General features: G+C 36.1%; 1 protein-coding gene across 2 annotated transcripts; it reads left to right on the top strand.

The window, feature by feature from the left end:
• Positions 1-6391: 6391 nt before the first annotated feature.
• LOC146163309 (low-density lipoprotein receptor-related protein 2-like) lies at positions 6392-27203 on the top strand. Of its 2 annotated transcripts, none has more exons than XM_083381662.1 (17): positions 6392-6731; positions 6817-6985; positions 7667-7897; positions 8875-9018; positions 11874-12027; positions 15125-15269; positions 15591-15719; positions 15960-16067; positions 16480-16617; positions 18184-18358; positions 19298-19428; positions 20044-20179; positions 22374-22546; positions 22916-23053; positions 23865-23978; positions 24216-24353; positions 25614-27203. In XM_083381662.1, the coding sequence occupies exons 1-17, from the start codon at positions 6659-6661 to the stop codon at positions 25847-25849; spliced, it is 2532 nt and encodes an 843-aa protein (XP_083237788.1). In that variant the 5' UTR covers positions 6392-6658; the 3' UTR covers positions 25850-27203. The 2 variants fall into 2 exon arrangements, with proteins under 2 accessions (XP_083237788.1, XP_083237787.1); XM_083381661.1 differs by having other exon boundaries at positions 6393-6731; positions 6814-6985.
• The last annotated feature ends 203 nt before the right edge of the window (positions 27204-27406 follow it).

Genomic DNA, 27406 nt, shown 5'->3' with positions numbered 1-27406 from the left:
TTATCAACCTAAAAGGTATAATTTTCTTTTTTTTTAGATGTAACACTTGGTAAAACACAGTTTGACATTAGCATTTAAACAAACAGGGCAGTCTAGGTAACTTTTGAAATTTTTGTCCGACTTTTCGAATTTGCCTTTTTCAAATATTTTTCAAAATCAGATTTTTTGCATTGAAGGTAATTTTTCACCAAGATTTTTAGTGTGCAATGCAACATTTTCAGGTTTGCAATTGTGGTTTAATTATGATCACCTCAGTTACTCATGCTAACAAGTCATACAGATTTAGGTGTGCTGTTTACTAATTCATAAAAAAAAATATATATCTTGCTTATAAAATACATCTTGGGTGTGTAACCAAAGACAAATACAAACTATGTCTGAGGAACAGTAGCAAATATAATCATGTAAAATCTAAAATAAATACCCAATTGATTTGAATTGTTTAATATTCTGGTAAGCATTTAACAGATTTAATTGAGGTTTTGTGACTGTGCCCGCAGTATACTGCAGGAATTAGAATCAATTTGGAACACTATATACGGATTTGTTCATAAGTTTAATGGTGAAAATAACGGCCCAAATAGACATAAAAAGCGACATGCTTTATTATTCAAATGTTTCACTGATGATGGCATGAGCATTTGCCGAAACGTTTGAATATTAAAGCATGTCGCTTTTTATGTCTATTTGGGCCGTTATTTTCACCAATAAACTTAGAATCAATTTATTTTGTATACATTTAGGAGTATGTAATACATTGCGTTTTTTCACCACAATCCAACTGTAATACAAAACATATTTTATCTGTTTACTATTTTGCCTTACTAGTTGATGAGGCAACTTTATGGTGTACATAGAAATACACACTCACTAAAAAAATATTTGATGAATAGTTTGCTTTGTAAATCAACTCATCTCTATACTTTTTGACTTGATTAAACTAGTTTACACTTTGTTATTTAAAAATGGTTACAGTTAAATTCAGTAAAAATAAATAAACTTTTACCACATATAACCTAATGTTTAAAATAAGCCACATGAGAAATAGAGTCATCCCATCTTTCCACTCAAATGGCCGTCTATAATCTATTCTAAAGCGTTGCAGAAAGCCTACAGGGAAACACCCCTCAGCTTATAAACCTCTGACACGATGGGTGTACGTCTTGAACAAAAACACCCACAATTAGCAACGTACATAAGACTAAAAAGCCAAAAAAACGCAGACAGCATACGTTATATAACATAGGTCACGTTTTTTTTAAAAACCCGGCTGGGAAATTTTTCCAAAAACACAATAATGGCGCGAAAGATGGTTTGGCTCAAATTGTTCTAGACTTGGGCGTCTCTTTACTAACGCCATGCCGCCGTAAAGGTGCATTGGACTTGCGCGCGCCACACACACACGCGCAGGTCGGATTTGCTGGCAGTTTCGATGGCTCTTTTCTTCGCAACGTTGTCTGGGTGCTGGTTTCTCTCTAACGAACCACAACTAAAACGATTCAAAGCGGCTTGGGTTGTTTTGGTCAACGTTACCTGTAAGGAAATTGACTAACTAGCAAATGTTTGCTTTTGGTGAGGTTGAATGAATCTCTTATGGCTGATAGTCGAACGAATTTCAAACTTTGTGAACTAGTAGATTGAGCGTGGCATTTTACCAAACACGAACAAAGTGCGTGTGAGTATAACTAACGGCTTCCATTTTGAGCTTTTCCAATGTTTATAAACGTTGTTCAAGCTGATTGCTGAATTCATGTCCAGATAACGTGCAGATTTTTACCGTACACAAAAAGCAATTTCACTGCGCAAATGGACTACCGGTACAGCGCAGTTGCGCACGTTGGCAACACATAACGCTGGTTAATGTCCGCTATTTTAACTGGGATATATATGCTGGTTTTCTCACTCCAGTGTCTGTTATGCATTTCAAGTCAGTACGAGCTTGTTTTTTTTTTTTAATCGCAGTGAATTAACGTGAAGGCATAAATCGTTTATGAAATCAACGTTAAATTTGACACGTTTGCACTTGAATCATGGGCTTTGCCTTGTAAGTCAACAAACTTTGTGATCCTACGAGTAACAGACACAAATATGATTGTAATACGTTCGCCATAACCAGAATTATGGCGCGTGATACGTACGTTGCACTTCCTAGAAAATTTGGACAGGGCGGGTACGGAAGCCACAAGAGAATCGCTTTCAACCAAGGATTTTTTGATCAAGTTTTGCATAAACGAAAATTTGTTTAAATTATGATAAGTTTTCGCCGGTTTTAAGTAAGCCTGTTAACCCAAAAGGTATTCATATCCTACCTAAACTCAAAAACTAGGTAAAGTGCCAATAAAAATAAACAAACAGAATTGTGTTTTAGCAGTTTTGGCATTATTTTTTTGCAACTAAACATTTTTTCGTTAAAACCCAAGCTGAAATTTTGCATAGGCTAACTAGGGACAGTGTTGCGGTTTGCAGTGACCTGTATGAAGTGGTAGGCGTGCCCCATTACCGATCGTTGTAAAACTCGACATCTCAGGAACAATTACGGCGACTGATTAAATAAACGTCGCATGTAGCTTGAAAGGCTGAGACCTGTTTAAACAAACAAAAATGTGGAGTCAGCATAGGCTTGTAGAGTCTACAAAAAAAACAAGAGAAAGAGTCCTTAACAAATCGATTGGCATCAATAGACAAGAACATAGTAAATATTCTCCTTATGATGAGGTGACAATAATATTACATATTTACATGAATTTAGGTTATTTAAGCCCAATGCACAGGCCCAAGATAATCAGGCCTAACTATGTACAATATTCGGCTAGTTTTACCTACCCAGTTCGAATTTGGAATTTGAATTAGGAATACCAGCCTTGTACTTTTATAACCGAAATAAACTTTTTCATCCAAAAAATAGTTAATTATATCGGTTATATATAGCCTAGGCAACATTGAAAATGCTTTATTGTTGCCACGACTAAACTGAAAGCCAACGGGAGGCATACTTCTAAAAGATAATAAAATTAAAACGATCAAACTGAAACTACATAAAAATTGTTTGCTTGTAATGTGTGTGCATGTTTCATTGCTTGTCCACGGTAAAATGACATAAAACTACAAGATCATGCTGTTTTGCTCTCATCTTATAGAAACATGCGACCAATTAAAGCTTAAAACCCGGAAATAGGCCCACGCTATGCAGGCTACGCATAGTTACTCGAATAACTGCGCTGCATTTTTGAGGCTCTCTAAAGTCAACACTGAAATTTGTATGCTAATAAGCCAGGCATGAGAGGCTGTGGAAATTCCCTGTTGGTATAGATATACGCAAACGACGTGCGTATAGCTAAGCTAAACCTTGTCATCTACACAAACAACAAAAAGTCCCACTAGGCAAGAAAAAACTAAATCTTAATCTTTTAGAGTTATATACTTTCGACTTTGTTGTCTGAGTAAAAATCAGTCATTTATCTTTTAGAGTTTTGCCAGAAAAAAACGGTTAGTAAGGTATTATAAAGTAAAGATGTTGAAATAGTTGTATGTATGTGTCAGTTGTTTTCACATTTTAAAATCTAGTTTCCATTCAACGCGTCCCTAAAATGATTTGAAATATAAACCAGGTCTGTTGGGCAGCTATGCTCGGATATAATCTTTTGATTTAATTGGTTATATTTCCTTATTGTACACGTAAAATGGTTTCATCTCTATTTGTTTTCTTGAGTTTGTGCTCTGGAAAACATTTATTGGAATCGGATTGTGAAAGATTTTTATTTTGAAATATTTTTGTTCATGATGACTTGGAATATCACGTGGAACCATAATTGTTTCTACCATTTAAAGTTGACAGGTAGGCCTAATTGGAAAAAGAGAGAAGTATGATAAAAATTTGAAAAAATAACTTTTCGAAAAAATATTGTTTTTTTTCCCTGGTCAAACGTAACTGGACAAAATACACACATTAAAGACAACCATAATTATAATTGGAAGATCAACAGCATGAGTATTTAGTCTTACCATTAAATTAAAAAAAACAGATTCGGGTTCCGTAATACTTCCTGGAGATGGTCTCATATGCCCTAAATGTATATATTAGTAAGCTATACTAGAATATTGAACATATAACGCACTAAATGTTTAAATACTTACAACAATATTATCTAGGTGACTTGAAGTTAATTTTTTGCAGGTAATTTAATCGTGTGATGTCACTGGCGTCTGATCGGTTGCGTACGCCCCACGGTTTGGAAAGTAATGACTTTCTCTGCAAGTGGAAAGGGCTTTATTGAAGCCCAGTAAAAATAAGTCCGAATCCCCAGCAGTATTTTAATGCCTCCCTGCTAAATTATCGCCTTCTGACGCGTGTTTATCTCGTTTATTATCATTTTTATGACATTTATTTCGGGACTGTCTATGATTTCTCAATGACTTGCGGTCTGGAACCTTAAATCAACAGTTTAGAAATTTGAATCAAAACTAAATGTAAAGTCCCATGTTATTGCTCATTATAGAATCATTGCGCAGGTTACAAAAGATGCAATTCTGTATATCTATTCCAGTGGTCTCCACCCTGTGGGTCGCGACCCCAAGGGGGGTCGCCTAAAATTTTTATGGGTTCGCAATAACTCATCACATTTCTACTGTTTTAGTACGATTTATTTATTTTGAGTAAGTGCATAGGGGAGACAAGCTTACTTTTCTTCTACATTAAATTGCTGTTTTAGCTCGTATAAGAGCTGCCGAATCAATGTGATGTAATCAACACCCCATCTGCTTAATTATGTTATTGAAATACTCATTCCGTTTTCAACCACATAGTTTTATGAAGCTTGATTTAGCGAAACGAGCCATAATAACGATCGCAATCGCTTGGAAGTAAAGCATGACATGCGGTTAAACTGGGCCGCGTTTGTTAAAAAACGTGGACACTGTGCACTGTGCAGGCGCAACCATCGCACTGAATGCAATTTACCGTTAAAACAAACTGAAATGTTTGTGTTCGTTCGTTTGTTAAATTCGAATTTATATATTAACTAAAACTTCCAACAGGCCATCATTTTGCTGCACATTTGTATAGCCACAGTTCTCTGGAATTGTGTATAAATTACACATATTGTATCGTGTTACTTTGTTCCAAAATTAATTGAAATATTTTTATTCGCCAAAAAAATGGGGTCGTAATGTAAAGTCAGATTTCATTTCATTCAAATTGGGGTCGCTTGTTAAAAAGGTTGAATACCACTGTCCACTGATCTACTCCATGCCACGTTTGTGCTTTTACAATATTTTGTATGATTCGAATCACGAAGAAATTTATCAAAGCCCACCAAACTGTATAGTGGCTGGTGTCTGTATAGCAGTGGTTCTCAACCTGTGGTACGCGTCCCACCAGTGGTACGCGAAGTCATTTTGGGTGGTACGCTGTACGCAGTAAGTTTTGGTACGTAGTGAAAAAAAGGTTGAGAACCACTGCTGTATAGCATATGTCGCATATATAACCACACAAAACATGTGTCGCGGTGTTTAATATGATTCACGACAAAGATTTGAACAAAGTACTGCATTTGTGTTGTTCAATCCTAACCGACATGAAGACATCATCATCCTGATCGAAACATTGTCTGATCAAATGGTCCGTTTGATTCAACCTCCTCAGTATCAAGATGTGATTAATCAGTTTCCCGGTTCACAGAGAAATATATTTTCCACAGTAAAATAATGTTGGAGACAAATTTAACCGTTTATAAATAGTTTTAAACGTTTTTCGCTGGCTGACTTCTTTAGATGTTCACTTTTTTACTGTTGACTACGTTACTTTTGAAAGTTTTAACAGATAACATACAGTTAAGAGTAAGCTTGATTTGCAATAGCCGTGAACTGGATTTAATATTACAGGGCATTCAATTTGCTCGGAACATAATTATTAGCTTTGGAGCAAAATGGTTGGAGGTTGTTGTAAGACGTAATAAAATTATCAAACCCACTTAGAAGTAAAAGTAGGTAGCATTTTAAACGTTTTAAATGACTCTTTATTAATTTTCAACATCGTTCTCTGTATAATTAGCTTTAATTTAGGACTAAAAGACAACTAATAAGATGAAATTTTCTTGAGGTTAGATAATTTTCAGATGCACCTGACTATTTGCATCCAACGCGCAAAGGTCTTATTTAATCACAGAATATGCACTCAAATTTAAGCCGAGATAATCGCGGACTTGATCAGCGAATTGCATTGAAAACAGCGGCTGACGCAAGAGAAACCGCCACTTGCGTAGAAAACTGGTTTAAAACGTGTTGTTCGTTGCTTCTCTAACCGCTGGGATTTGGGCCTTAAATTATAACAGACAACGGATAGGCAGTCAGTTCTTGTCGTTATGATTTGAAATTGCGGATGCAGTGTTCGGTGGTTGTAGGCCTATACATGAGACTCAAATTGTAAAATTGATTTTTTAGTCAACGTAGTTTTAGGCAATGTGTTTTCTACTCTGATAATAGAGCAAAAAGTTGATAATTTAAAAGAAGAGTATTATAGGCCCTGCCTATAATTGAGAATTTTATATGTTTACTAATGCATTGCTTAGGGTTGATTAGATTAGCGCCAACTTAATGTCTGGCATACTGCAATACTAGATGTAATTTGACGCGACATTAATATCTTCTTGCAGACTTTAGGATGGGAGCATTCGGAAATTTCCTTCTGATTATTCTTATCACCGGTCATTTTGTGAAAAAGGTTTTACCAGCAGGTAACTACGTTAGTTTTATTGCTTTGATACACTATGCACGGGTCTGTAATGTAGCTTAATGATCAATCTTGTTTTATTTTAGTAGAAAAGCCGCCTCATCTTCTAATGTCGTCTTGTCTGAGACTCTATTCAGTGCCGCTGAACACCACTACTCTTGAACCCGAAGTTGACAAAGTAAAGTTTCTTACTTCTGGCGAGTTCGTGGTTATGGAACCGAAACATGGAACCGACAAAGTCTATTTTACAAGTTCCCGGTCAGTAAGGTTGAGCGTTCAAGCTGAGACAGTCTTGTAAAGACTCAAGTTGATGACTTGACTTCAGTGCTGAAGACTCTTTTCAAATGACTTTTCATGACTTAAGTTGTCTCGGTTCAATAATAACTTGACTTGACATAAGGTATATGGACAAATGACTTGAGTTTGGCTTAAATTATAGTCAAATAACTCGATTTTTTGCATGCACGTAAAACAACTTGCTTGCTATACGTTGCGTTTTTCATTTTTTTTTAATTTAGATATTGCTCATAAGTGGCCGAGTTTAACAATTTGATAGTTTAATGTTTTATTTTTAAGTCAATTAAAGTTAATAATGACTCGATTTAGGCAACTGATGCTTGGACTGGGACTTAACTTGGCATTTTTTTCAAAAGAATTTCAAATTTCTTGACTGCTCTTCACCACCTTAGTAATTTTAAAATGACTTGTTTACCGCACTGGCCTGAGAAGCCTTACATTACAGAAATTACAGAAAAACATGCAACATCCGTGTACTGTGCAGGTGCCACACATAAGCTGCCTGGCTCATTGTTTTTTCCATAGTAAAATCAAGTTTAATCTTAAAATCCAGTTAAAAAATCGCTGCAAAAAGTAATTCGGTGCTAATTTATTACAATAGACCCCCTTGCCTTAATTTCAAACAACAAGGGAAACTTTTAGGTCGTACAAAATCGGAACCTACGACACGGTGACAAACACGACCGAATATCACGTGCCGGGAGCTGGAAGACGCTTCACGGGGATCGCATACGATTGGATCAACAGAAACCTGTATGCCATCGACGCTGACGTGCAAGCCATTCTGGTTATGGATGATCGGTTTCGTTACTCCACGAGCATTTACACCAGCCGGGCTGAGATCACCACTATAGCTGTAAATCCGCCAAACAGGTGGGATATGAAGTTCAACTGAAAAGTGCTGGTAGTATTTTGAGCAACGTACGTTTGAAACTAGAATATCTTCCTTCTAAGCAATGTTGCACTGAAAGCCATTGCAGATTCGCCGAATCTGTCGATCATTGATGCAAGCAGGGCAGACTAGAAAAAATAAGCATTATGGCATAAATATGGCCAGGGTTAAGTTCGTTTCAAAGTAAAAATGTTGCATAATTGTATTCCCGACATACTGACTATGGCGATGGTGGTGTTTAATTTAATATATAAAAACGTGAAATAGTCCAATAACTTATTTAATTATTTATTAGGAATATGGGATTTTATCATTTATTCTCTTTTACTTACACTCGTTTTAAAAAGCTTAACAAATAAAGTCGCAATACAAAATTCGTGTTTAAAGGTTTTTAAACAAAATAATTGTTGAATTATTGTTTAACGCGTGAGTTCATTCTACCAGCCCGTCGCATATTTTCCAAATTAAGATAAAATACAGTGGATATGATGTCGGAAGTAATTGAACACCAGGTGCAAAATTAAATAAACAATCCTTTCATAAGTCTCACTGAATACAGTTTTTGCTAAGAAGGTATTTATTTTCCTTCATTTAACAACAATCAAGTAAAAAAGTTCGGCATAAAACTTTCTATCCGGCCGGCGATCATCAATTTTCAAAGTTATATATCTGGCGGCGATCGGCAGGGTATTGCAGTTTCCGGACCTTTTTGATAAAAGCATAATGATCCCTGATTTTACTAGCAAAATGTATAATTCCAATATAAACTGTTTTTCCAGACATAGTAATAATAATCAAAAACTGTTCCTCTGGTAGCTGTAATAGTTAACCAACGTTTCGGCAACCTATTTAAATCTAAAGAATACGAGCTAATATTATGATCCCTATGTTTGACAAATATGGTGTTAAATTTGTCAGTAGTTGTATCCCATGCCTGGCCAAAAACAAGTATTTTTAGGTACTTGTTTTTCTCTTCACTTTATTTCAACCAAACGCGATTAATCCGGAGCAACTTGGCAGGCGAAGAGAGAAAGGTAATATTGGAGGATGACAATTATTTGCAACGTATCGATCACATTACTGTGGACAACGAAAATGACAAGTAAGATTCTTACTTACATCCTTTTGATTTTATTTATCAGTGTAACCTTGTAACTTGTATAAAATGGCGTATCCTTATAGAATCCAAAACCTTTGGTGGGCCTATCCAGGGTTGCGAGATGAAAATTTTGAAAAAAAAGCCAAACCGCAAATAAAAAAGCCAGAAAAAGCAAAATATTAATTGAAAATTATCTTTGGAAAAACTCAATTATCCTACGATTTTTAGGCTGAAAATGTAATATTTTTAGAAGATTTCAGCTTAAAAACTACTTGGTTTGATAAGCTCACCCTAAATCGCTGTGTTTCGGAACCTTTTTGTGCTGCCCGCCAAAAGTAATGAACCGGGGCTTTGCTTACTTTATCCACTTCACTATTTAAGCGATCAACACTTTCTGTAAAAATTCAAATTCAAGTATGTGCCATTTTCTTTGTATTGCCTGCAATTTGCCAAGTGTGTAAAACATATCTTGCTTAGAATCATTGCCAATTTAAAAAAAAAAGCTAAATCAGTGTTGCCAGTTAGGATTTTTTAAAGCCAAATTTGAAAAAAAAAATATTTTTTCAAAAAAAAATACAAATGAAATTTGTTTTTTTTAGGCTTTTTTTGCTTTATTCAAAAAAATCATGAGTGTTATGTTCAGAAGAGATCAAACTAACACAAAAAGAGAAAAATTGCCAAACAAAATTTACAAAAAAAAAAATTGCAAAAAATTTTACAAAACCGACAGAAAATTAGAAAAATTGCTGCAAAACGAGAAATTTAATTTACAAACATGAACGTTTATTGCATTTTGAAAGACACACACAAACATATGTGTTTAATAACATCTGTGATCTAGCCCCTCGGAAGTTGCTTTATGACCAACGATTACGGCTTCCGTATCAATAGTACACCGAAAAGCCATCGCAGACTCGCCGAATCTGTCGATCTATGATGCAAGCAGAGCAAGCCAGAAAAACAACTGGCCTGCAGTGAGGTTCGAACTCACGACCTCCGGTCAAGCCGGGACCGTCGCTCTACCAACTGAGCTATGCAGGCTCAGAGAGGAGCGAGTCGAGAAACAACCATGCGCCAATACTTGCACATTTTGTTAGTACAAGCAACTTCACACTGGGGGATCATCAGTCCGTATCAATCAATGAAAGACACACACAAACATATGTGTTTAATAACATCTGTGATCTAGCCCCTCGGAAGTTGCTTTATGACCAACGATTACGGCTTCCGTATCAATAGTACACCGAAAAGCCATCGCAGACTCGCCGAATCTGTCGATCTATGATGCAAGCAGAGCAAGCCAGAAAAACAACTGGCCTGCAGTGAGGTTCGAACTCACGACCTCCGGTCAAGCCGGGACCGTCGCTCTACCAACTGAGCTATGCAGGCTCAGAGAGGAGCGAGTCGAGAAACAACCATGCGCCAATACTTGCACATTTTGTTAGTACAAGCAACTTCACACTGGGGGATCATCAGTCCGTATCAATCAATGAAAGACACACACAAACATATGTGTTTAATAACATCTGTGATCTAGCCCCTCGGAAGTTGCTTTATGACCAACGATTACGGCTTCCGTATTTTTTTGCATTTTGTATCAATTTAAGGAAAAGCATGGGCTTGTTAAAGTTTGTAGTAAATTTGGCCTTTTTTGAGGCAAGTTTGGAGTTTTTAGTAGACCTATGCAATCTTACTAGTTTTAACAAGCTTTTACAAAAAGCCAATAAAGAAGCCAAAAAACCAACTGAATTTTTGGACGCCAACCATGTTCAAACAGAGCCAAATTTGAAGAATTTGGCGTCAAAAAAGCCAATCTGGCAACACTGTTGGTAGCAAGTTTCTGCTTTTTAATCACTATTTTGCAGACGCGTATGTAAACCATTTACTGTAAACTGTAATATAAATTTATTTCAGTCCAACTGGTTAATTCAATAACTATTTATTTATTTCTTTTTAATAGAGAACGCTTTTAAACAATATTTTGCCCCAAATGTGACGTTTTTACAGGGGTTAAGTTAAGTGTATGGTAGCTATTAGTGCTTCGTTGAAAAACAGGCAGTATCGTCCATTAAACTGTTGAACTTTTTTAAACACGTATAAATTTAAACCAATACATCCGTGTTCGTTTTTGCCAGCTCTACAAAACGCCAGGTACAGGTAATGATTTGTTATTACTTCAAAGCGGTTGACAAAAAATCGTGAACTTATTATTAGAAAAATATGGGATCCACTGACTTACCACCTGCTACTTGGTTTAAACTGCCGGGCATGAAACTAAAGCGCAATATATTTAAACTTTAATCAAAATGTTTTTCAAAAATATTAGTTAAAGTTGATCAAAGTCAGTCAGTTCAGTACACCGAAAAGCCATCGCAGACTTGCCGAATCTGTCGATCTAGTTGTACAAGCAGGGCAGGCCAGAAAAACAAGTTTTTTTTTTGTTTCCGGTTGATTTTCTGGCCTGCCCTGCTTGTACAATTAAATCGACAGACTCGGCGAGTCTGCGATGACTTTTCGGTGTACTATTGATACGGAAGCCGCAATCGTTGGTCATAAAGCAACTTCCGAGGGGCTAGATCACAGTTGATATTAAAACAAATATGTGTGTATGAGTCTTTCAGTCAGTCATTTCAGTAATGTCTCGGTTAAAGTCAGTCATTTATAAGTTCTAGTCATTTCAAAGTGAAATACATTTCGCCACGAAACAATGCATCATCAGTCTCTAGGAAAAAAAAAGTGTAAAATTAACGTGTAAGGGCGAGGATATATCTTCATACTTCACACATTCAGTTTGCCAATGATTTTCATAATTTCTGATATATCTCTGGAGCAAAACTAACTATTTTTTACACCACCAGGGTGTATCTTCTCTACAGTATCCCCGATTTATCCGACCCCAAAATTCCAGAGTATTACGATATCATCACGGGCGTTTCTACGGACGGATTGCAGAAGACATTGGTGCCCTGTAACGATTTGGACATGGGCTTGCGTGGCATCGCGGCGTTTAAAGTGAGGAAAAATGTTCTTTTTTTATACTTATACTATTTGTAAGACTCGGTGTTGTAATAACTTAATTCAATGACTGTCAATGACTTTACTTGAGTGCTCTTAAGTCACTGTTTTCAAGTGACTTAACTTGACTTAAATCTTGCGGGCAAAATAATCTGACTTGAGTCATTTTAGCAAATGCCTTGACTTGACTTAAGCCTTTTGAACAAATGACTTGTTTCGGAAAAAAGTTTTTTTTATTAAGCATTTTTTTAATAAAGTTGAGGTATCTATCTTAATTTTTGCAAATAAAACAATTTGATTGATATATATTTGTAGATCTTAAGACTGTTTATTTATTAAAACAGATAAAACTTAAAATCATTTCTTAAAATCTTACAGAAATATATATATTACGCAACTGATATGCATGTTATCAAACGGTGTCGCAGAGCTATCATTAATGGCAAGAAGTAAAACGAGACAAAAACAAGCCCTGGGCAAAAAATTACCTTACGCGTGGTAGTATCATTTTTTGGGTATTTATTTCAGCTTTGGTTTTATTAAGCCATCCAAAAGACTGACTGGCGGCATTTGTACAAATACAACAGAAAAACATTGGTGTACGTGCGGCTTTCTTTGCAGTGTTGTGGTATGTTGATCTGCATAAGGCCGTAAGAGCGCAGCTCGGTCGTTGTTGGCCGAATAATCAAACGTCTTCCAAGTTGCTCGATGAGCATTCCAACGTGTGGAAAACTTGGTTTTAGTTTCAACAGAAAAACATTGGTGTACGTGCGGCTTTCTTTGCAGTGTTGTGGTATGTTGATCTGCATAAGGCCGTAAGAGCGCAGCTCGGTCGTTGTTGGCCGAATAATCAAACGTCTTCCAAGTTGCTCGATGAGCATTCCAACGTGTGGAAAACTTGGTTTTAGTTTGTCCGACATACTGCTTGTCACACTTCTTGCAGGTGGCCTAAAAATGCTGTAATGGCTATACGTCAAATTTTGACGTTGCTGCACACTGACTGTAGGTGTAGTTAAAACAGTAGTGTGTGGCACCATGTTTTGGTGTTTGTCAAAATTGTCACAAAAAGCACATTTACCACATGGACTCGAACCAATTTTATTGCCAGTCTGCATCCTTGACATACCTTTAAAATTTGTGAGAAATGTGCCAATGTGGGCGGTCTTTTGTATGCGATGCAGGCAAGGGGCTCCATCGCTTTATCCTTTTGCGTTAACGAAATGCGCGATGGAAAAGCGGTAGCCCAAACAATGCGATGGTGAGGTTTTCTTTTACCTTTCGGCCCAAAACGTTCTTTCCAAAACGCTGCGATGTTAAGTACGTCCTCCGTCATTCCCCGATGCGCAAAATGATAAAGCGATGAAGCCCCTCCCTGCATCGCATACAAAAGATTTCCTCACCAATTTTAAAGGGTATGTCAAGGATGCAGACTGGCAATAAAATTGGTTCTTCAAGTCCATGTGGTAAATGTGCTCTTTGTGGCAATTTTGACAAACACCAAAACATGGTGCCACAAACTACTGTTTTAACTACACCTACGGGTAGTGTGCAGCTATACGTCAAAATTTGACGTGTAGCCATTACAGCATTTATGTGGCCACCTGCAAGAAGTGTGACAAGCAGTATGTCGGTCAAACTAAAACCAAGTTTTCCACACGTTGGAATGCTCATCGAGCAACTTGGAAGACGTTTGATTATTCGGCCAACAACGACCGAGCTGCGCTCTTACGGCCTTATGCAGATCAACATACCACAACACTGCAAAGAAAGCCGCACGTACACCAATGTTTTTCTGTTGTATTTGTACAAATGCCGCCAGTCAGTCTTTTGGATGGCTTAATAAAACCAAAGCTGAAATAAATATCCAAAAAATGATACTACCACGCGTAAGGAAATTTTTTGCCCAGGGCTTGTTTTTGTCTCGTTTTATTTCTTGCCATTAATGATAGCTCTGCGAAACCGTTTGATAACATGCTTATCAGTTGCGTGCTTTTTCTCTTTCTTTCCATTTTTTCACGTTGTCGTTTGATGCCATTGGATAGTTGTTGCTTTTGCATCTGACATCTGCAGGTGTTTTACGATTTTAGACCTATACGCTATCCTACTATTTTTCATTTTATATATTTTACTTTTTAACCACCCATATTGGCATTTTTACATGTTTGTTTTTTGTACAGAAACGGATGATGCCTTATAGGCGTAATATATATATTTCTGTAAGACTTTAAGAAATGATTTTATGTTTTATCTGTTTTAATAAATAAACAGTCTTAAGATCTTTGGATACGAAGACAAGAATCTTTCTTTTATATTTTATTGTCCGCGGGAGATCCTTACTTTCTAAAGTGTTTCAGCTATATATTTGTATTTATGATATCTTTTACTGTTGGTGTTGCTTATGATCGGACGATTTTATCAGTCAACGGTTTATTTTACGAAGGACTTGATTTGAAGTTGACTCGCTTTAATTATAAATTAAGTGGGTCTTTTGGGGCAACCATGACTTGGAATTGACTTGTTTTTTATTCGAAAAGACTTGGCTTGGACTAAAGTAATTTTAGGAATGACTGGGCAGTTACTTAAGTCATTTAAAAATACCTTGTTTACAACACTGGCATGATTTATCTTATGTGAGCGCATGTTACAACATGTAGGAGTGTTACGTATACGATTTCTATAGGATTACTGCATGTAGGATTTCTGTGTGGGCACACTATTTTCAATTCAAGTACATTTACTAATGACGGCCCAAAGCTGTCGACAAAGTCAATATTGGTTAAATAGCGTTTAACAAAATTCTATTAAGAATATATGTTAATTAATCTATCATCTAATTTGGAAAAAACAGAATGGGAATTCATACACTGCAGTTGTAAAACAATTGACGCTTCAACAGTTATCGGCATGTAAACCTAACACAAATTCGTCATTTTCCTGAAAACCATTGTGGTTACAGCACAAGCGCACCCGTTTACCGACTTGACCATATAGACTCGCATTTTAGGATTTTAATTAGGAATGCCCTGTACTTTTTCTTAGACAATTCGCACCGCAAAGCTAGTTATCCTATTAATACTCTCCACTTTTTTTGTAGAATTTTGTCTATGTCGGCCAAAATAATAGAGGCTCAAGTATAAAGAAGATTGGCAAGGACAGCTATACCAGTTCCTCGTTAGACATAGGTGTCTGCACGCTCGTCAAGTCTGCAACGGTTTCAAAAAATTCTGGAGTAAATGAAGGTAATTGATCAACTTAAGCAAAATGCAGTATTCTTAGTGAACTACAACTTTTAAAGTTTGCTCACAGACCTCATAAAGAGAATTTCCAGACACTCACAAATATATTGGCAGACTTACATGCAGTTTGCTAAGTTAGCGGAAGGTATTTTATCCTTAATTATTATGAGAATTGTAACAACAGAAAGCTAAAATATAACGTTTAAAAATACTAATCGACTGTGGTAATTGTATTGACATAAAACGTCCCTTTACTTTTGATCGTTGTCTATTGAAATGGTACAAAATTTTGTTTCATGTATTTTATCGTCGTTTCTTCACCAGACCGACTTGGTTCCTGCTCGGCAGTGCCACCTTGCGACCACATTTGTCTGGCGCAAGTAAACACTAGTAGGATATGTGTTTGCTCCGATGGATATCGCAAGGTTGGAGATACTGGATGTCAGAAGTTAGGTAAGTAAACGAAATAAAACCAAAACGTGAAATGCATTCTGTCAAGATTTACTGTTAGCTTAATGTGCTCAAACAGTTTTTAATGAAAATACAAAATCTTGGTAAAAAGTCATGGCATATACATTCGGAAAACACTATACGAAATGTAAAACAACGTTTTACTAAATAATAAACCATATGGAAGCTTAAGTAGGGTGTTTTGTGTTTTTATTAATACTGTTTTGTTGTTTCCGTGGACAGAACCATTGTCTGACAACTTTATGCTTGTTAGCGACGTTGGTCAAGGCAAACTCTTCCAGTTATCAATGACGACAAATTCTAGCAAAAACTTCTACAGCTACGACAAACGTAAGTCACACTTTGTTCGTTAGCAAACATTTTGTATTTTGTGCCACATATAACCGTTCGTGTTTCTCGTTTTTGTGGACAAGTTTGCTTTGACGCTAGTGAGTAATTAAGGCTCCAATAAAAAGAGCACAAAACAATATGATTAAATCATATGAATTCAAACAACCACAGCTATATTCAGAAAGTTTTATGCAAAGTTGAACCAAAACTTAAAGAAGCTTAATACAGATTTGTTAATTTTGTAAACGATTTTTGTGTATTTGTTAAACGAGTTTGACTTGAAATAATTTTGACAAAGTTTGAACTAACGTGTATATTTTTACTTTTTGGCCGAATTAAAAAATAATCGCCCTACCTACTATAATACGTATTCCTGTATTGCCAATTTTTATTACTAAAAAACTGTTCTCAGCGTTTGCGACAGAATGGTCTTTGGTGGTCGCCGATGCCTTAGATGCAAGGATTTTCTGGGTGGACAAAATTAGGAATCAAATTAACGCCATGAAGGCAAACGGAGAATCGGCCAGAACCTTGGTCAGCAACATCACTGGTAAATATTTACCATATATCGTTGGTCTATTAGGGTAGTTTTAAGGATGTGTTTTAACCGTTGGTTTACATAATTTATTTATAATAGTGAAAGAGCCATCGAAAAAACATACCTAACTCGGTCTCTCCGTGTGCCTCGGTCGAACTATTCAGGATTATTGGCCTTAGGTTGTAAGTTCGAATTTCGCTGCGGGGTAGTTGTTTTTCTAGCCTGCCCTTGCTTGCCATATCATCCTAAATGGGCGAAGTGATTTTGGTGAGACCTTCCAAAGGCGGTCGGTGTACTATATATTGTGCGTCGTTTTCGTTAGTCAGTACGACTCCAGAACGTTTCAGTTTAGTCATAGCAACTGCGTTATGCCCGTCGTCAGACAAACACTTAATAAACAAAAAGTAAATTCAACACTTTTATTGAGAGTTTTAAGTACAGGCACTGCATCGTCAAATAGCGCTTGTTTGTAGTATTACCGAAATCAATAATAGGACACGTAGCCAATATCGTTGCAATATGCAAAGCAGAATAATGTCGAATGCCATAGTATTAAGACCAACGACATAAAAAGCCAAATACGCAGTAATATTCACGATGAGATCTAAAATCGTTTTTTTTTTGCTAAAAGAAAGCAAAGAAAGTAAGAGTAAAATAAAAGGTAAAGGGGCAGTGGCTTCATCTTCCCATTGGCCAAAAAGGAGGCAGGGATTGTCTGACATGTCAGTAATGGTTCAGGCCCTCGTCCGGACAGCCATTACCAAAGGGATATGGTACCGCCACAGGGAAGTAGGGCCGGAGTTATAACTGCATTGCGCATCGGCAAAATGTCAACTTTTCGCCGCTTTGTTTGGGTGTAGGCAATAATAGTAGTGTCAGTAGTAGTAACAATTTTAGGATTTATACTGAAAAAAAAAACGGTTTTACCCGGGGGAAAAAAATGCCCGGTTAAAGACCCCCGTCGTAAAATCGTCAAACCTGTAGGAACAATAGTACACCAAAAAGCCATCGCAGACTCGCCGAATCTGTTGATCTATAATGCAAGCAGAGCAAGCCAGAAAAACAACTGGCCTACAGTGAGGTTCGAACTCACGACCTCCGGTCAAGCCGGGACCGTCGCACTACCAACTGAGCTATTCAGGCTCAAAAGGAGCGAGTCGAGAAACAACCATACACCAACACACACACATATGTGTTTAATAACAATTGTGATCTAGCTTTTTTTTGTGCAACTGTGATCCTGTAGGAACAAGTCCTAAATTCATCAGAATAAGGGTTAAATGGCCAAAAACGCCTGCTATTTGTATGTAGATGATTAGGCTGTCGAGTGTGACATCGGCCGTTTGTTTGTCGAAGTTTGGACGCTGTAGTTCGAACCGCGCCGTTGGTCTTTTTCCGAATTGTGTTTTATTCCCACGCTGATGTTGCTGTAATTTCGTTCTTATGGCCAGAGTCCGATCGTTTTTGCAAAATGTGATTTTGTCTCCATATTGCATCATAAGGCTTTACCATTTTGTGTGACGTAATTACGTTTCGCCGCGGCTCCAACCCGTTTCAGTATTCTGTTTTCGCACGCAGTGCGTGACATGGTTTACGATCCTCTGGACAGAAACTTATACGTCATCGATGACGTCACGCTGGACATTCTCGTAATCGGCGGGACTAGCGGACACGTGGCCACAGTCCTCCCCTTGGAAAAGAAGCTTCAGGAGATTAACACGCGCAGGAAACTGGCGATAGATGTTGAAGGAAGGTTATTATTGAACCGTGTATTTATTTTCCCTGCGAAATGTTTGTTTACAGCGAACAAAGCTTTGCGTGTATATTTTACGTGTTTCTTTTTTTTGCATAAATGTTACTCACTACTTGTTTCATTTTTGGTGTTTGGCCGTGGTATAAATTTAAATAACTTAAGTCCCAGTCATGCCATTTTAGAAATAATTTAAGTCCAAGTAAATCAATTTTTAAAAAACAATAACAGGGCAAGTCCCAGTCAACGTCAACAGTTGCCCAGGTTAAGTCCCAGTGAAGTGATTATGTGCAAGTCATCTTAAAGTCAAATCATTAATATGCAACTAAAACGATAAACTAACAAAATTCGGTCCGTTTATAAGAAATATGTCAACTAAAAAATGCAGAAAAATACATGTAGCAACATAATTGTTTCAAGTGCAAAACGTTTGATAAATAGCTCAATTTTATAAAATATTTTGGTAAACGAAACTCCTTAAGTCAGTATTCATTTGACTCAATGATTTAGATCCAATTTAAATATTTTGTTCAAAAGAGTTTGGTTAAGTCGGTGTAAATTTACCAGAACGACTTAAGTCAAGGCAATTCATTTAAAAAAATGAATTTAAGTCAAATCATTGACTTAAGTCATTACAACACTGGTGTTTGATATGAGCAAAATTGTAAATAAAATTAATTTACTAGTTTAACAGTCTGACATATATATTTCTGATGTCAATGACTTGAAATGGAGTTGACTTGCTATACTATACGGCAATAACTTTAACTGAGACTTCACTTTGTTATTTGTACCTTGGCTTGAACTTAGGTCATTATAGGAAAGATATGTTCACCACACTGAACAGTGCAATAAAAAAAATCGCTACGTTGTCTTTCTATTATTTGCACTACCATTATAACCCGTTCGTTCGTAACGACACTGTTTTCCCTTCTTACGCAGGTACATCTACTGGAGCTTGCTAAAATATTATCGGTTTGATGAAATCAGGAGGGCCAAGCTGGATGGAACTGGAGAAGAACTGTTCGTTGATAATATTAATCAACCGGGCAGACTTGCTATCAATCAGATCCGTAAATTGGATATAGTGATATTTTGTTCTTGTATACTTCTTTTGCTTCTATAAAATAATGACAAAACTCATTAGTTTATAAAACAACAACTTTTAAAAATCAACCACCTTCGACAGACTAGCAGAATTTGTCAAAGGTTTCCAGCGTAGTATGACACACTAGCCGTTATCGTGGATCCAAAAGCTACTTCAGAAAAGCTTGGTTATACTTGTTGTACACACACGAATGTACACGTTGTACACACACGGTATCAGTATCTTTCATTGCGCAATGGTTGCTCTTTTATTTAAGTAATTTCCATAATAGCCTACCTCATTACCATTATCGCATGAGGAAATTGTTAACACTAAAACGCGCAAAGATAATGGTTTCCTGGTTATCCCAAAATTTGATTTAGGTTTGAAAGCTATAGTGTGTTTTAAAGGCAAGGATTTGAGACAGCAACGAACTGCCTTATGTTATTTTATTGCCTAATAAAGAAAAGATATCTCTCAACGACAAGTTCTTATTTTCTAGTAATTATGTTAAGGCTGGTCGGGAAGCAAAAGGATTCTTATCGAGAACGCACGAACAAGAAAACGGCAACGAACCGACATGTTTCTGTTTTTGTTTCAGGGAAAACTCTATTCTTCACAACAATACACTGGCTTTACGAAAAGTTAGAAATTAACGCTCTTAAGCTTTCTCCAACACGGTCTCAAAGCCATAGGAAAATTGCAGAGTACTACTATAGGGAGATCAAAGGGAGCGAGTGAGTTTTTATTATGTGGAGTATTTGCCAATATTGTAAAACATCGATAGGCAACCCGTGGCTTCTAAGCCCTATTTGGCTCTTTCGTCTCTTTAAATCGTGTGAGTCAAAGACAGCAAGCTTATTTTAAAAACTAAGTATTTGTCTAACAGTGGTTCTCAAAGTTTTTTTCGAATTCCTCCCTTTCAAGCCCAAATACCATGAATTCCTCCCAAGGAAAAAACAGGGTACCGGTATTCTACCTTTTTTATTTATTACTTCGATGTATTTGGATGCGCTGATCGTCTGAAAGTTTAGTTTGTTTGAACGTATAACGTAGGTTTAGATTTAATACCTATGTAAAATTCCTGCATTGGTTTATATTTTTAATGGTTTTGACGTTTAAGAAACAACAGATAGACTAATATGTAACTGTGAACAAACAATGGTCTTAGATTATGGGCCTAATCGACTTTTTACAACATCAATCATTATAGTTAAATAAGCTATTTGTTGCATTTAACCGATTAAATAACTTATTTTTTCATCTCTTTTTCCTCCCTAATTCCTCCCTGTAACAAATTTCCTCCCCAAATTTAAAAATTCCTCCATAAGTGAGCCAAGTGGTTCACTTTGAGAACCACTGGTCTGACATATCTGACAAAAGGGGTATCCTGTAAAATTAAGGCGCAAGTGCACAATAACTATAGATAACATAACTAAAAGAAACCTATTTTAAAAATAATTTATATTAGTTTTTAAAATAGTTCATATCAGGCGTTTCTGCTTATATAGAATGGTGTTGCTATAAGTTTTGTATCCCAATCAGAAATGCTTTTAAAATGTAGGATGCTAACCGAAAAGCACAGCTACCTCGGCAAAATGTCAGTTAATCCAATTAAATGTAACTAAGTTACTGTTTTCGAAAAATTATACAGACAGAGATAGAAATATCGCAATACAGCATGTCGTAAACTTAACTTTAGTATAATATCACATGTTTCTCAAGTTAAACATATTCAAATTTTAACAAATCGCCAACATTAGAACAAAACGCTGTCTTGGAAAAAAATACTGGAAAAGTGTTGTCATAAAAACAATTTCACAGAATTTTGTTATGTATAGGCCATTTAATTTATTGTATCTAAACCAGCGGTTCTTAACCGGGGGGGGGGGGAGGCGCGCCCCCTAGGGGGGCGCCAAGCAATTCTAAGGGGGGCGCGAGCTCGACTTCAATATTCTAACTTTTTACAGTGATTTTAATGGTTTCGTTTGGGTTAGGCATAATTCCTACATACAAACTCTGTTTTTTGCGAACTTTAACATTAAAACTGCAAAAATTTTTCGCGCTGCGCGCGAATCTTCTAATTCATTTTTAGGAAATCCACGGAATCACCTCCCTATTAAATTAACTTATAGATAAACGATAAAAGCTATCGCCCTTTCGGACTATTTTTCATCCATATTTTATATATGACAACAGGCTATAGCAACAGGGGGAGTCGAACTTTTTTTGCGCGAAGCTATATTGTTTTTGCAATATTGCCGTTGTATTGTGTGTCGTTACATCTTTTGAAACATGATAACGCAATGTTTTATATTTGCGCTTGACATTTTTTGCGCTCGACATCATACAACTCTTACAACTGTGAAGTAAATGCCCTCGCAACACGTTCGTCAAAATCAGCTCGATAAAATCAATGTGTCGAGCTCGCGCAATTTGTTGTGTGCCCAATGCGAAACACCTCTTCGATTGCAGTTTAACCAATTAGACCAAATAAAACTCAAAATTTTTTTTTTCATAGGGGGGCATCAGAAAGTTGCCAAAGAAAGTTACGCAAGGCATCAGAAAGTTACCAAAGGGGGGCGCGGCTGAAAAAAGGTTAAGAACCACTGATCTAAACTATTTGCTTGCTTGATGTTTTGTTTTAGTTGAATTGATTAACCAATGTTAATAGTTAAACGTTTAATTTTCATGTCACTGACTTGACTTGGGGTTCACTTGCTAATTTTTGCAAAAATCTTTACTTTGAATTTGGTTACTTTACTATTGAACTGTTTCGGGAAGATAACAACGAATTTATGAAAATAGACTGCTATAGTTATATTAAGAAGCTAGATCTCCCTCAAAAAAACTTTCATTCACTGTTCTAACCTGAACGAATTTAATATCCGCCTTTGTTTTAATTCTCTTCAAATCGTTGTAAACCTTCAGTATGGAGGCCATCAACGGGCGAGTGTACCTTTCTGAGAAAAGAATGATCGACGTGTTTGACGCCAACCTGTCTCCCAGTGACCAGGATTACAAGAAGAAATTCGTTTCCACCAAATTCCGAAATATGTTGAGCATCTCAATTTACGATCAAGCAACCACGGAAAAAGTCATAAGTGAGTTTTTCTTCTTCGACCTCAATTTAAGTTTTCACACGGTATTACGCCATTGAAATGTGCTATGAAAAGGCCATGACTAATGTGTAAACATTTTAAGCAAATCTTACTTTGTTTTAAAAATTTTAACAATTTAATGAAGTGTATATTTTTCGCAATATTTACACAATGTTTCTTTTATCTTTGTATGGCATTTTTTAACGAAATTTATTTTTGTTGCATTTTAGCTGAACAGCCACATGTGCTACTATTACTATTCTTGTGTGCCAATAGTCAGGTTGCGACAATGGTGCAAAAAAACGTATTTAGCCGAAATTTAAAATTTAACAATTTGTCAATTTGTTTAAATGTAAATTTTAACAATTCCAGATGAACTTGGATCACCCTGCGAATTATCAGGTTGCGAACATTTATGCATTTCAACGGGACCACTTAAAAGCAAATGCCTGTGCAATAGTGGATATCGTTTAGTAAACCATACACATTGCGAGGAACACATGCAAACTGGTAAGGCTGGGAATGTTTGTATTAAGTGCTGCTTTTGACGTGTAAAATATAATAAATTGTTTGTGTACGTAAGCAAAAGTCAATTGGTCATTTTTATTGTATACGTAAGGGTTTTCTTAGTCTGTATTTGAGTCCAGTTATTTTGAATCAACTTGCTTTGTTAAACAGAGATTTGTTAAAATCAGAAAAAATATTACTAACTAATCACATATCACCGAAACCACAAGATGGCAAACTCATTTTAATAATATTCAAACGTGTTTTTACGTCTGTTACAGTCCGTTTTCAGCAACTTTTTCTCGTGGTATATTACTATGTATCAGTGTTGTAAACAAGGCCAAGTCAAGTCATTTGCAAAAATAACAAGTCAAGTCCCAGTCAAGTCATCGTTGCCCAAGTCCCAGTCAAGTCATTATGAGAGCAAGATTTGAAACCATGTCATTGACATAAACGTAAATTGTTAAACTATTAAAATTGGTAAACTCGTCCGATTATAAGCAACAATTTAACTAAAAAAACACAAACGCAATACACAGCATTTAAAGTGTTAAATATGCAAAACTTGAGATAAATTTTAATGAAAAACACATAATTTACTCCAAAGTTTTTTGCCAAAATGACTAAAGTCCAAGTCAAGTCATTTAGCCAAAAAACTTAAGTCAAGTCAAGTCATTTTGGTCAAAGGACTTAAGTCAAGTCAAGCATTTGAAAACAGTGACTTAAGTGCAATTATGTCATGTCAATGACTTAAATCATTACAACACTGCTATATATGCGATAATATCTTTACTGAGCAATTTTGTTTTTGAAGATTACCCACCCACCTACGTCACCTGCCCACTTGACCAAATACTTTATCAAAATCCGTGCTTGAAAACGACGTCAGTCACATGGGAAACTCCGACATGGTTGGATGACCACGACGGTATAAACTTATGCTTAATGCACAGATTTTTAACGTACAAGTATGCAGCAGTTTTATGTCACACAAGCTTTAAAACTAACAGTTGATTAAACAAACTAGATGTTAGGACTTTAATTACTTGAAATACATAACAGAACTATTCATTGAAAAAACAAAGGCAAATGCGAATCAAATACTTTATCATGAACGAAAAAAGCTTGTCGAAAAGGCTTGAAAATGTTAAAGTTTTGATTTCAGATGCCGCAAATTTGACCGTGAAGCCACCCAAACTGGCGTCACCAGCCAATCTAACAATCGGCGTACACAGTTTCAAGTACACTGCAACCGACTCGGCGGGCAACGTTGGCGTCTGCTCGTTTAAAGTCATTCTACGAAGTAAGTGCAATAAAAAGTTTTTTCATTTGTTTTTTACTTTTATAGATTTTGATACTTCAGAAAATCAGAAATGTAATAAAACAAAGCGTATAGGACCTAAATTTTTACCGAGGCAAAAAACGTAAACTTTTTGAATAATTACGAATTTCAAGATGAATTTATAAGGCCTGCCATATTTTCATCTCCCAAAAGGTAATAATTTCACCCGAAAAGTGAATAAAAAGTACAATCCACTTTGAAACATTTGTAAACGCAAATTTATCAAAACTAACAGCCTAAAAAACACAAAGACGAAGCTAATTGATTCTACCATGTAAAATTGGCATTTCCCTTACATTTTAAATGGGAATCATTGGTACGAAAAAAGAAAAATAGAATTAATGATATCTCTAAAAAATTGTTTAACTTTATAGGTCTCATGCCTAAAACTATTTTCCTGGTGCAAAGATAAGCAAAAAACACAAAATAAAAACAAGAGTTTTGGCATCTCTATAGTATTCCCGGGGGTTATTCACTTTTATATATAGGACAATAATTTCAATAGGAAGTAAGGCAGGCCTAAATCATGAGGCCTTATAGCCCAGGCGGTAAATCAAAGTTTGGGTTCAACCACGCTTATGCAATCACGGCCAAGCAACTTATTAGCAAGATATTCTACAGTTTATACTAAACGTGCTGACACCATCATAAAATTGGCCTTTTTATTAGGCTTTTGGCATGATAAGTTATTGTATTGCAACTTGCTGAAAAGACGTGAAAATTTAATGAAAGCTCCCCATTTAAAATGTTTGCTACAAATGTTAAACTGTGATTTGAACAATGCAGGAGGGAAACTTAGTAACTAATTTCCCGCAGATTCGAAATCAAATGCATGAAACGTTTCTGGTGTTGAGATGTTATTGTGCTGCTCACTAAAAAATCATAAAATTTAAACAATTTTTACTTTACTTGAACAACAGTTTTTTGGAATTTGCTCAAACAGGCAATTTAGAAGAGCAACATAGTAATTGTATTGCAACAATTTTAAAACAAACTCTTATACCTTTAACCTGATAATAAACCAATTTCTAGCTTATTGTAAATTAAAAATTAACCAACCAGCTGCATCCAGACTTGTACAAATAAAACAAAATTTTAAAATAAACTTTGCTTTAACGAAATTTCGAACTAAATAGTACTCCAATCTTTCAGCTTTTTACATCTTGAGATGCTTCCTGTGGAACTCACGAACAAACGAACATTTTTTTCACTTGTTTACAGAGTTTACGGCCGAGTGCAACTTCGAAACCTATACAGCAAGTCCAGCGTCTATGAAGGCGAGTAGGGAATGTGTAGATAATCAGTTCGTCATCGAACTCTCCTGCATAGACCCACCCCCGTACGGATTTGGAAAGACCAGAGCGCCTGTCGATTTTGACCCCAGAAGAAACGTTTGTGTTCCTGAGGACAACTGGATAAATCGCGACTATTTCGATTGCAGTAATTCCTACTATTAGATCGATGCTTCTCAACAAATTAAATCAACCTAAATAGGGTTAATTACTTTAAGTCGGGTCACCGACAATATAGGTGTTCACATTGTTTTAGATTTAAAGATATTGGCTCTGAGAAAATTGCTCAAAAATTAAAAACAATAGTCAGAAGCAAAACGAAGCTATGGCCAATATTAAATAAATTCGAATATGTTTATGCTGCTGTACTCTAGTTGTGGGTTTTGCTAACTTTAAATTACAAAAATGTAATATATAAAATTAGGCCGGAAAGCTTCTGCGTAAACTTTCGCTTAGTCTTTGGGTGGCCCCGACAATGCATTTAAGAAGCGCTTCGAGTTTGCAGACCGATTTCTCCCCCATTTTAACTGTTTTAGAATAACGGTACGGTGTCTGATTTTTTTTTAAATAAGGCCACAATACTCGAAAAACAAATGTCGTTCATAATTAATTACTAGTATTATTTATTAATTTGGGCCCTAGCTTTGCTAACTTCAAATGGTATATACTACTTAAGGAAAAGTAAGCTTGGTAATGTTTTCAAAGGGTATCGTATCGAAAAACGGTTCGAAACAATCGCTTTAACACAGTAAAAAATTGGTTATTTTTGTCATCATACTAAGCATGTGACCGAAAATATCATATGACAAACAGAATTGCACAAATAGGCTGCTGAAAACCTTGGGGATGTAAACATTGACAAGAAGCGAAATTTCGTCCAAACATGTCGCGTAATACTTTATTGTTGATAAACCCATTTTTGACTTGCCTTTAAAAAAAAAAAAAAAAAAAAAAAAAAAAAACACCTTAGGAAACCTGAGATTATTGTTCGATGCAGAGCAAAAAAAGGGATACTGATATCATAGTTTAAATACATTTGAGGAGATGACGGGACGGCTTGGTTAAAAGGTTACATAGCTCGGTATAAAACGAAATTGCTTTACTGTTACCGCGTCCTTGCAAAAAAGATTTTACCGAAATCATTCCGGCTTACTTTTGCTTCGCGGTCAGCTTTTCTATGTTTTTTCGAATCGCGTTTATGCATTTCAATGCCGATTTACTTTGCTTTTGATTTTTTGTGATTGCTGTACAGCTGTTGAAAACAAGTCAATTGATGAATTTAAAGTCCTATTTTGTCAGGCAATACTTTCTACAATTGAGTCCCACCTAAAGTGATGCTTTTCGCAGTTTGAAGATGATAAAAGTTTGTATCGAAACGTCTTAATTGAATTAATGTCGATGTACTCGACCTTTTTTGCTTTGCAATTCATTAGCCATACTTTTAATCTCTTGCATTTCGGTTTCCTACATTGCAGCGAATTAAAGCATGCTTAACGCAACAGAATTCATCCTATTTAGCCCAGAGACAGTAACTGTTATTACAACAGAAACACTAAGAAAAAGCTCATCGGTAATTTCATTTCTGGCTAAGGCCGAAGTTAGCAAAGATAAAAAATAAGATGCCTAAAAAAATGAGGAGTCGAAGTTAAAAGACCAAAAAAACAAAAAAAAATCATAACATGTACAATCTGTCCAACACATTTTCAGTGCTTAAAAAGAGAA

The sequence above is a fragment of the Ascidiella aspersa genome, chromosome 2 (genome assembly GCF_963924565.1).
Source record: "Ascidiella aspersa chromosome 2, kaAscAspe10.2, whole genome shotgun sequence".
Taxonomy (NCBI): domain Eukaryota; kingdom Metazoa; phylum Chordata; class Ascidiacea; order Phlebobranchia; family Ascidiidae; genus Ascidiella; species Ascidiella aspersa.
This window is presented reverse-complemented; position numbering and strand designations above follow the sequence as displayed.

What these genes read in the sequence shown, in the direction of transcription:
- LOC146163309 (XM_083381661.1), top strand. Translation starts at nt 6,659, where the DNA reads ATGGGAGCATTCGGAAATTTCCTTCTGATTATTCTTATCACCGGTCAT. An exon ending in CTTGGTCAGCAACATCACTG is followed by an intron (nt 16,618 to 18,183) that starts GTAAATATTTAC and finishes TTTCGCACGCAG; the next exon opens with TGCGTGACATGGTTTACGAT. An exon ending in ACTTGCTATCAATCAGATCC is followed by an intron (nt 19,429 to 20,043) that starts GTAAATTGGATA and finishes TTTTTGTTTCAG; the next exon opens with GGAAAACTCTATTCTTCACA.